Consider the following 10,816-nt stretch of genomic DNA (forward strand, 5'->3'; position numbering starts at 1 on the left):
CCATATTCAAGTCGAACCCTTATGGACCGTGGATTGACTAATAGTGACTATCCCAAAAGAGACTTGCTCGTTTATTTTGTTGCTCAAAAATACTCGCTCGCCATCTCATATAACCTGCACGTTCGCGTGCACGCGCGCGCGCACGCGCACACACACACACACAGCTTGATAATGAAAGAGTGCAAGAGTGTAAGAGAGGAGATGTAGACTTGATTAGGGAGTACACAACACGACATAACATAGCATAAGAGAGGGGAAGGGGAAAATTTGAGAGCATCTACACAAGAAAGACCTAAACCCCAAATTCCGCAGCACCTCTTGTGTAGTTTGATATTTAATAGTTGATATTACTTGTCGGTGTTAAAAGTTGGAGGCCCCAATTTTACACTTAGTCCACTTTAGTTATGAGTAGAGCATATCACTTATTGCATGACCCTCTTAGAGTGAGTTCTCACTATCCTATTTATAAAGCATCCATAGTAGCTTATTGATAAATGATCTAGAACACTGTGCAATAATAAAATGACCGAGAAATTTATTTATTGCCGAATCCTTCTCCTCAACTCCCATAACTCCAATCTATAAGTCATCAACTCACCGTTACTAAAAAACAGAAAGACAACACAATAATTATCCATTGCGCTCCAACTATCCCAATTGTAGCTAACTACATACAACAGGAGGGTGCCCAGTCTCATAACAAGGTGTTTCTTAGGATAGCTTCAGACTGAGCTGGAAAGAGACTTGATTGGCCGCTTAGTGTGACCTTCTTTCTCATGTTTCAAAATTAGCTTCCTCCTAATTAACACACGTCTCCAAGAGGTAGTGTGGCTATGATATTGGTGTATATCCTATTCATGATCATGATTGCCTTTGCTGGCTTATCTCTCTGGTATTACCTCTTGTCTTTGTATTGAGTATTTTTTATGTCTACTCAAACTAATCAAAAAATTGTGCATTTTAGAAAAATAACCTACCCTTCAAAAAGGCAGGTTTCTTTGGCAAGGCCAACCAAGCAAGACTAGTTTTTCTACGTTTAAACATAACTCTCTCTGATTACTTGCCCTAGACTGCGAAGCTTGCAAGCCATGGCGCAGGTCGCCGGGCTTCCGCAGGCGCCTCACCAACTGGGGGATGAGCTTGAGACCGAGGATCACGTGCAACTTAACATCGACTTCTCCAAAATCAACCTCGACGACATTGTACTGCCGCCAGGCGAAGATTTTGGAATTAAAAGGTTTTCATCATCTCCATTTCTGTCGTTCTTTTGTTTGTGTGTGTGTGTGTGTGTCTGAGAGAGTGAGAGAGAGAGAGAGAGAGAGAGAGAGAGAGAGCAGGCGAGCTTGGTTTGTGTGGATCACAAGAAGATTTAGAATTTTTCTCGCTGACCGGCTGGGGCTAAATTCAAGGAATGGGGCGAGGGAATTTGTGAGTGCACATGCTCAGGGTTTGGGCTCTAGTAAGGTCTTCATTTAAAAAGAATAGAACAATCTCGTCTGAAATCTCAAAAACACTACACTGATGCATCACTTGAAAATTGATTCAAAACAAGCAAGCATCTGTAAGTGGGTAAAAACATGTATATGTCTTTGGTTATTACCACCTGCCTTGTCTCGTTTTCACAATGTAATTATGACCTCATTCTTGTACAATATGTCTAGGTTCCGATGTAGGATGTGTCGCACGTCTTTACCCACTTGTTTCTATTGTTAAAGGCCGTGCAAAGCCCAAGTAAAATTATGGTACACCGAATTATTTCCGATTTGCTTGCCTTGAAGAAAGATTGGTTCTAGTTGAAAGTAAATAATTATATTTTTTTCAGTTACTTAGCTTGCTAAATTCTGTAGCTTTGGTGGAGACTCTATGAGAGTGTCTCTGCACAAGAATTGTCCATGTCTGTAGCTGCTCAGCTGCAGCACGTGGGACTCTAAATTTGCAATGGCCAATTGTCAGATGATAAATGCTTGACATGTTCTGCTCTTGGATGCCATGGAATCAAATGGCAGTTGTCAATTTCAATTTTAAAACTTTAGCAAAATTGGTGGTCTCTGTTGGTGTGCTGTCCATGATTTCATGAGCTCGTGAGATATGGTACCATGTTTGAACTTTGAATGCTAATCTACAGCATGGCCATATGATAGTGTCACAACCATGTTTGCCCCTCTAAGATCTCCTAGGGCCAGTCATGGGAGCTGAGATTGAGTTTCTTATTAACCTTTTAAGCTTTCTAGTTTGGACTGCTTGCTGCACATCACTTGTTTTCAATTGTTTTTCAACCATTTTGTCGAGTTGTAATCTGAGGAGCTTCAATTATCTAAATGCTTGCAGTGATGATGACGAGGAAGAAGAGGAGGTCAGTGAGTTCGAGTCGGGGTTTGGCAATGTCATTGTTGTGGATCGTTTACCAGTGGTGGCCCCTGAGAAATATGAAAAGCTTGAAAGTGTCGTTCGAAAGATTTTTGGTCAGATGGGAACCATCAGAGAGCATGGTTTAATCATGCCCATTGATCAAGAGACTCAAAAGACAAAAGGCTATGCCTTTATTGAGTACAATACTCCCGAGGTACCTATGTATAGGCTGGAACTGCTAATAATTCAACAGTTTCAGGGTTGTAATAACAGTTTCTGTCATTTACATCAGATCAAATTGGAAATTTGTGTTCAAAGCCTGCCACTAGGCTTTTGCTGCAGTCAGCGTTTTTAAAACCTGATTCTTTATGCCTGCAGGAGGCTCAAACTGCTAGAGATCAAGCAGATAACTACAAACTTGATAAAGCCCATATCTTTGCTGTAAACATGTTTGATGATTTTGACAAGTACATGAAAGTGCCAGATCAATATACAGCACCTGAAGTGAAGCCATACACACCTGGGGTATGTCGGATGTTATCTATCTGCTATGGGTAATTTTTGCTTCAAAAGCTCATGAAAGGGTGTTCAATGTTCAGGAAAACCTTCTAACTTGGCTGACAGATGAGAAAGGGAGAGATCAGTTTGTCGTGCGGTTTGGCTCAGATACAGAAGTTTATTGGAATGAGAGGTTAGGGAAGCCAGAACCTGCTTACCATCGCTCGGTAAGTTCTGAATGTCCCTTCATGGCTGGAAGAAAGAGGTCTTACTCTGCTTGTTTGACCCCTTAGCTTGATTTTACTCATTCAGTATTGGACGGAAAGTTTTGTGCAATGGTCTCCTCTTGGAACGTATCTTGCAACTATTCATAGGCAAGGAGCGGCTGTCTGGGGAGGAACCACGACGTTCAATCGCATTATGCGTTTCATCCACCCTCAGGTATCACATAGATAGCCATGCTTTCTATCATTTCTTTTGGGGGGGTACGTGCAAGACATCCTCTCATAATTTCATGTACCTTATCCGCAGGTTAGGCTGATTGACTTTTCACCAAGTGAGAGGTTTCTTGTAACATACAGCAGCCATGAACCTAGCAATCCTCGTGACACTCAGGTGTTATTTTGTTTAGTTTTGGGGCTACTTAGTGATCTTAAAGGTTGCCTCTAATGATAGTATGATACTTGTCTCGGACAGAAAGTGGTTCTGAATGTATTTGATGTGAGAACTGGCAAAATATTAAGAGAGTTCAAAGGAAGTGCGGATGACTATGCAACTGGAGGAGTAGGGGGTGTATCAGGTGTTTCATGGCCAGTTTTCAGGTAAAGATATTTTGTACTAAAGCTGATCTGCAAAATGTAGGTGTTTAAGAATCTTTAGTCTTTTGTTGTCAGATGGGCTGGAGGCAAGGATGACAAATACTTTGCCAGGATTGGCAAGAATGCCATTAGTGTCTACGAGACTGACACTATGGGCCTTCTTGACAAGAAGTCAGTAAAGGTCGACAATGTTATGGACTTTAGCTGGTCCCCTACGGATTCTATCCTGGCCTGTTTTGTTCCAGAGGGAAATGGTGGAAATCAACCTGCTAGAGTAAGCAATCATTTTCAAGATTGGGTTGTCTTTACATGAGTGTCTGCTAGAGCAGAGCCAGATACAGCTTCTGGAAATAAAGTATTCTTTAGAGGTTGCTTTGTCTTGAACTTAACATGTATGTTCTTGACAGGTCAGTTTAGTGCAGATCCCTAGCAGGGAGGAGCTTAGGCAAAAAAATTTGTTCAGCGTGAGTGATTGCAAAATGTATTGGCAGAGCAATGGTGATTATTTGGCAGTCAAGGTTGATCGCTACACCAAGACGAAGAAGAGCACATATACTGGCTTTGAGCTCTTTCGAATAAAGGAAAGAGATATTCCGATTGAAGTTTTGGAATTGGAAAACAAGAATGATAAAATTGTTGCTTTTGCTTGGGAGCCCAAAGGGCACAGGTTTGCGATTATTCATGGAGACGGTCCCAAGCCGGATGTTACCTTTTATTCAATGAAGAGTCCAAATAATGTCGGCCGAGTCACCAAACTTACCACTTTGAAGGGTAAGCAGGCAAATGCCTTGTTTTGGTCTCCTATTGGGCGGTTTATTGTTTTGGCTGGATTGAAAGCGTACAATGGCCAGCTTGAGTTCTACAATGTGGACGAACTTGAGAGCATGGCATCTGCTGATCATTTCATGGCCACAGATGTTGATTGGGATCCTACAGGAAGGCAAGTTTTTTTCTTGTGGCTATTGTTTGAAATGTGGAGGAAGCACCACTTTACCCTGGGGTAATGATCATTTTGTATGATGCAGATTTGTGGCAACATCTGTTACATCTGTGCATCAGATCGAGAATGGATTCAACATGTGGTCTTTTAGTGGAAAACTATTATACCGTCTTCCTCGAGACAGGTTTTTCCAGGTAAGAGTTGTGCAGTAAAGGGCGTACCTATCCTGCTAAGCAATTACTGTGAGAGGCAATGTAGCTTAATCTTGAGCTTTGATTTTCTGTGAGCATATTCATCATGCCTTGTATTCACAATGGTTTTACCTTTGATGTGCAGTTTTTATGGCGCCCAAGGCCACCGACTCTACTCACTCCTGAAAAAGAGGACGAAATAGCAAAGAATTTAAAGAAATACAGTAAAAAGTATGAAATCGACGACGCAGAGTCTTCGCTGTTGTTGAGTGCAGCTGATATGGAGAACAGAAGAAAGGTACAAGATGATTGGAAGGCATGTGTAGCTGAATGGAAGCGGCTGCACGAGGAGGAAAGAGAGTGGCGGATGGAGCTTCGGGATGGAGAGCCTAGTGATGAGGAGGAAGAGTGTGAAGCTGAAGAGGTGGAAATTGAAGAAATCCTCAACATTGAAGAAGAGCCTGTCGCTTTTGGATTTGAACAGCTGGATTGAAACTCCGGCCCATTGGGGTTTGAGAAGCTAGAGTAAATTTCTGGCACGGAACAGAGTCTGACACAATCTTGAAAGTTGTATTCGCCATGTACCGGAAAATAGTGTTCTAGTTTACTGTTGAGATTGCTTTGAATTTTTGCTAGTTATGCGTAAGCAGATAACAGGGTTTTTTCCAGTACGATAACTGCTGTCTGGCTTGCAGCTGTGCCATTTTTTGTAGTATGACACCTTTTGTGAATATCATTGTTTTTAGATGTCAGCTTCTTCGGAGTGTAATTTATTTGGTGAACTCGTGAATTGTAGCTCTTTGAGGAGTGTTAAGCTGAACTTAATCAAGTTCGGTAATGTTACCAGTACTAAGTAACTTTCAAAGAGGATCAAAATGTGTCTGAATGGTCTCTTTGCTTGTCACGGGCTTCGTGAGCTTGCTTGCCTTGGAAGAGGCTATAGGAGCTTTGGCCTATAAATGCGAAACCATAAGCACTCCATTATAGCAATTCATGTATGTTTTTGAACGAGATGAGGTAGATCTGCTACATTGGTATAAAATCAGAGACAGTTACAACAATGGGGTTAAAGTTCTTCAGTTGACATAGAGGAAACAATCGACAAACACTAAATGCCTAACAAATTGAAAGTTGATCCTCAATTGGCTCAGTCATCTTTTGGAAGCCTGAACAATTGAGTAGGGATCTAATGCCAGGTTGGATGAGAGTCGGGACTTTATCCCTGAAGCTTGGAACCAGAGAAAGTAGCACTTTATTCCAAGACTTGGGATGGATGGAACCGATGGGATCAGAGCTTGAAATTTCATCAAAGACGAGTAGACTCAAGTTGGTAGATTTTCAAAAATGGGCTCAAAAGGACAATGAAAATGGGGATCTTCATCGTCATTTGGTGAGTTCTAACCATGTGTTGAGGGTTGAGAGAGAGTTATATTTCTCATATGTAAAATGATGATTTTGAATGACCGATGACAATACAGCAACTTGGTTTCATCAGACTTAAGGGACAAGAAGTGGACTAGATCTTCAGAAGCTTGTGGGAGGTTTGTAGTTACCTTTCCTAAGACTGAGATCAAGCATAATATTGTAGGTCAAATCTACAATTTTAAGCAGAAACAAGGAGAGATGGTTAAAGGTTATGTTGGTCACATGAGATAGATTGGGGTAAAGGCCTCTATGCCTTGCCTGATTGCCCAAGCTATGGGCTTCCGTCCATTGACCATGACCTTATTCTTGTACATATACCAAGAATAAGGAGCTCCTCACTTAGAGATTGACTGCACCCACACATCAGTGCTCTCACCTTCTCCTCTTCCCCTTTCGCACCGCAGTGCACGCGTTCCACACTATGCACTCAACAACTACACAGGGAATCGGTATTGGAAGCAAGGAATCGATGAGTAGCAGACATTTGCACGGCAATGAGCAAGTAAATCAAGCCACTAAATAAGACTTTGTAGCGTTGGGTAGAAGCATTCGAGAATAAAACAACGTTGGAGATTTGTAATTGGTAGTAGTTGTAGATAATCAAATGCAAGTAGGTGCGGTGGTGTGCACGCGCGCGCGCGCACACACACACACATTTGAATACTGATACAGTGATAGCTCTACGCTTGACAAGTTCAACATACAAACAAGATTTCACTACTTGACAGAGTCGGAGATTTCCCCCCCAAAAAAGGAACCCTGGAATGGGCACACATCATAAAATACTATGTATACTTAATAGTCCAGGACCCCTTCTGACAAAATTAAAAATCCCCCCCTCCTCTTAGAGCATTGACTTATTCTCTGTGAGACTTCATTAGATAGCTTGACCTCCTCTTGTAAAAACTACGTGTAAGTTACTTTTTTTACCTACCCCCAATAGGGTGCATGGCGTATTCTTATTACATCTTTAAACCTTTGTTGGCTACTATGCACATTATGCCCCACTCCCTGCCTCACGCTCATAAACTTCTCTTTGCTAGACATGCGAGCGTTGAGCTCTTTAGCCCTCTCCCACTGGAGCTCTCATGGCAACCACCGCCTGGAGTATGAGCCTCGGGATTCTAACCTACTAATGGCCAAGCATGGAATGGATCCTCCTTGTTGGTGCTACTGAGTTTATCAGCCGGATATGCTCCACTATTTAAATGAGGTGAGGGTTTCTCTACGCACTTAGCCTTGTCCTTCACGTTTTGTGTGTGTATATGAAAGAGAGTTTTTTGAGGGCATCTTCTGCTCAAATGTCTGCTGTATAACCATGGAATTGGTGGAACAAGGGGCACCTTCGCAGATCGGTACCATACCGGAAACATCTCATGTTTTGGTTTTCTCAAGCATAGATTCTGCTCTCGCTTTGTGTACATTGTGTTGGGCTCGGTTTTTTTCATTACCCTGCACTATATAATGGGTGTTAATACACCATAGTTTGACAAGTACCCATTTAGTAACAGTGCGATTATTTTTTTGTTAGATTTATTAAACTACCTAAGGTTTACTGCACCTTATTTTGTTTATGCTTTGAATTTAGGGGTTTAAACTGTGCTCTTCATAATTAAGAAGGGCTTTTTGGGATTCACATGCTTTGTGATTTATGATTGCACGACTGTAGGTATCTCTCCACCAAGGAGTTGGCTGGCATATACTATGAAAAAACTGGGATTTGTCCATCTTTTTGATGTAGGTCATACCCATGCACTTCACGGGTAAGCATGGTAATACGCATGACGCCTAAGTATTGGCTCGTATTTCTATGTACTAGCTCACTATTTTGGGATATTTGCTGCAGTTTTAGCCGCTGATGCCGTTAAAGGGCAAGATACACCAGGCTGGGTATATTGGAATCAAAGTATATAAAGGGGCTAGGTCCGATGGGCCTCTGTGGCATTTGATACCTGGTTTTTGTTGGGCTGATAGCGTAATAATGGTGTCGCATTTGGAATCGTGTATTGTGCACTATGGTTTGGGTCGTACTGCAACTATGATGGAGGTTTTTGATAACGATGCCGTGACTGAAGAGACTGGATTTAATGGGTTTCTTTAGATAAGACATGGCTTCATTACACTTGTTGGTACAATTTTGTTATTTTTGAGTTTTGGTTCCTCTTACTCAATCTAATCTAGTGAATTTGTTTGGCTTGATATGCTTAGCTAAGTTCTTTTGCCTAAGCCAAGCAACATACAAGTGTTCGATGTATAATACAATGTTTTTTTGAGGGTCGTAGCTGATGCGAAGGACAAGTCTACTATGGTTTGCCTGATGGTTTTTAAGGATGGAGGTGGTAAAGGGTTACTACGTACACTTGATTAAGTCTAGAAGAATTGTTTTGACTGATTTTGCCACATTAAGTAAGAGCATGACAAACTTGCTATGTAAATTTTGATGGTGTATGGTTGAGGAGTAGGCACAAAGTAACTTTGAGCTGACGTTGGTAGTAAGACACTTGGATCAGAAGGGGTGGTGGCCTTATGATCATAATGATATATATGTAAATATCTATTTAAGGTCTATTAAAAATTGGCCTATATAAAAGCCATACATATAATAACTACCATAATTCAAAGGGGCTAATGGCCTTTTTTACAAGCTTTAAAAATATTTTTTTACATGTGCACTTTGAACGTAATGTTTTATGTAAAAAAAGTTGTAAGTTGGACATGGATAACAATTGGTATAGTCCGTGGACACTTGTATAGCGCATTCAAGGCTAACATATCTGTTGTCTTGTTTGAATGGGAGGACTCTATCCTTTCTTGGATTTTTTTTTGGCTTAAAGCAAATGCCTGTCCTTGACATACCAAGCGCTTGTCATTTCTTGGAACATACACTTTAAATTGAGCACTGTACTTCTACCCTAGAATGAGATCTCATTCTGATAGCAATGTACAAAAATAGTTCTAAGACTGAGTTATTTTTGTACTAATCATTGTCACTTGTCTAAAGCCAACTGTCTTTTGAACTAAAATGTTCATTTACGTTGTATTATTTAGGTAAAATAACCACACACACACACACACACACACACACACACACACAAGTTGCACCAAGGCATTGTAGCACTATGAGCAATTGAGCATATCGAGCAACTGCAAAGTGAGCAGCAAATTTGTTGCAAGATTGGGAGGAATTTGCAGAGCAATCAAGCACTGCTTTTGGCATTTTGTGTGTGGCGTTGTGCGCGCGCGCGCACACACACACACACACACACACACACACACAGTTTAGATTTTCGGGCCAAAAAACGAGTCGACGAGCAGAGAACGAGCAATAATCAGGGCATCGCTCATAATCGAGCAATTTTGTTTAGCAACGATGGTCAACAAAATGGAGAGTGAGAGAGTGGGAAAGCTATAGCGGGAAAACAGAGCAAGCTGAGGGTGTGTGTGTTGCTCTCTCTCTCTCTCTCTCTCTCTCTCACACACACACACACACACACACACACACACTTGGGCACTGCATCTGACCTTGATAACATCGGGTGGGCTTCTGATTGTGTCCTGAAGCACCGTATCTGACTGCAAAATATGACATCCAACCTTTTTACTCATACTTGTTTTGAGTTGTTGCCTTATGTGTGTCTACCTTAGGCTTTACATAATAATTACTTCTATCTCTTGCTATGAAAAAACACTATGGCTAAAGCAAAACTTTGCTGTTTTGGGTAGCTTGGTCACTCTAATGAACTTTCCCCATGGGAAAAGACTCTTGTAATAACACTTGGAAGGTAAAACCGCTTGTGGTTCTTACTCTTTCCTTGTATCGTGCCTCCTGGCTTAAAGAACTACCGGGAAATGTGTGTCGCCATTGATCCTCTTCCCTCTTTGATGATGATGGCGGCCATACAAGGCTTGTAGCTGCACCTTTTCATACTAGCTCTAGGGCCCGCCCATGATCCCGAAGGGGATTGTGCACAGCGGAGAACTTGCAGAGGGCGGCACCTCCATAACTACGGCGTATGCAACCGCTTCCACTATAAAAGGTGAGGGGAACTCCCTCACTTAGACTTGGTGTAGAGTGGACGAGTAGGTTTATTTGATGCTTGGCCTCACAATAATCTGTATCCACTGCTGCTGTGATGATGGCTTCACTGCAAAGGTTTTATTCACCGCCATTAATGTATACTGAGCATTCTACCACACTGGCTTTTTTAGTCTTTTACTAATGTTAAAAGAAGGTATACCTGATCCGATGTTGCAGGGTTTTGGAGTAAAACTCTAAATCAAACATTTCTACTCTTAAATTTTTTTGGCAGAACTGTACATTTGGGATTTTCTTTAGCTAAAGCATATGTTTGATAACCTTGGCACTGTTAATTGCACATCAACAGATGGTTTCTTTTTGCTTCTTGCCTGATATTGTTTACATACTTACTCACTCTAGTTTTTTGTTGCTTGACAAAAAAGTGGCATCAATTCTATGGTTACTGATCAGGTTGTTACCTAAATGTGGTATATTATGGTAATATGGGGAAACTAGTCTGACTGCACTGATTACTGGTTGATACTCTGAAATATTATGTGATGGTTCATACTCTGGT

General features: G+C 41.4%; 1 protein-coding gene across 1 annotated transcript; it reads left to right on the forward strand.

Annotated features, from left to right (window-relative positions):
* The first annotated feature begins 1,012 nt into the window (after positions 1-1,012).
* Positions 1,013-5,551, forward strand: LOC147438394 (eukaryotic translation initiation factor 3 subunit B-like). The gene is made up of 11 exons (XM_086487694.1): positions 1,013-1,237; positions 2,329-2,563; positions 2,728-2,874; positions 2,949-3,074; positions 3,160-3,288; positions 3,379-3,462; positions 3,544-3,668; positions 3,741-3,939; positions 4,073-4,605; positions 4,691-4,799; positions 4,942-5,551. The coding sequence occupies exons 1-11, from the start codon at positions 1,089-1,091 to the stop codon at positions 5,287-5,289; spliced, it is 2,184 nt and encodes a 727-aa protein (XP_086343820.1). The 5' UTR covers positions 1,013-1,088; the 3' UTR covers positions 5,290-5,551.
* Positions 5,552-10,816: the final 5,265 nt, after the last annotated feature.

Source organism: Adiantum capillus-veneris, chromosome 17, assembly GCF_014529385.1.
Source record: "Adiantum capillus-veneris isolate H3 chromosome 17, ASM1452938v2, whole genome shotgun sequence".
Taxonomy (NCBI): Eukaryota; Viridiplantae; Streptophyta; class Polypodiopsida; order Polypodiales; family Pteridaceae; genus Adiantum; species Adiantum capillus-veneris.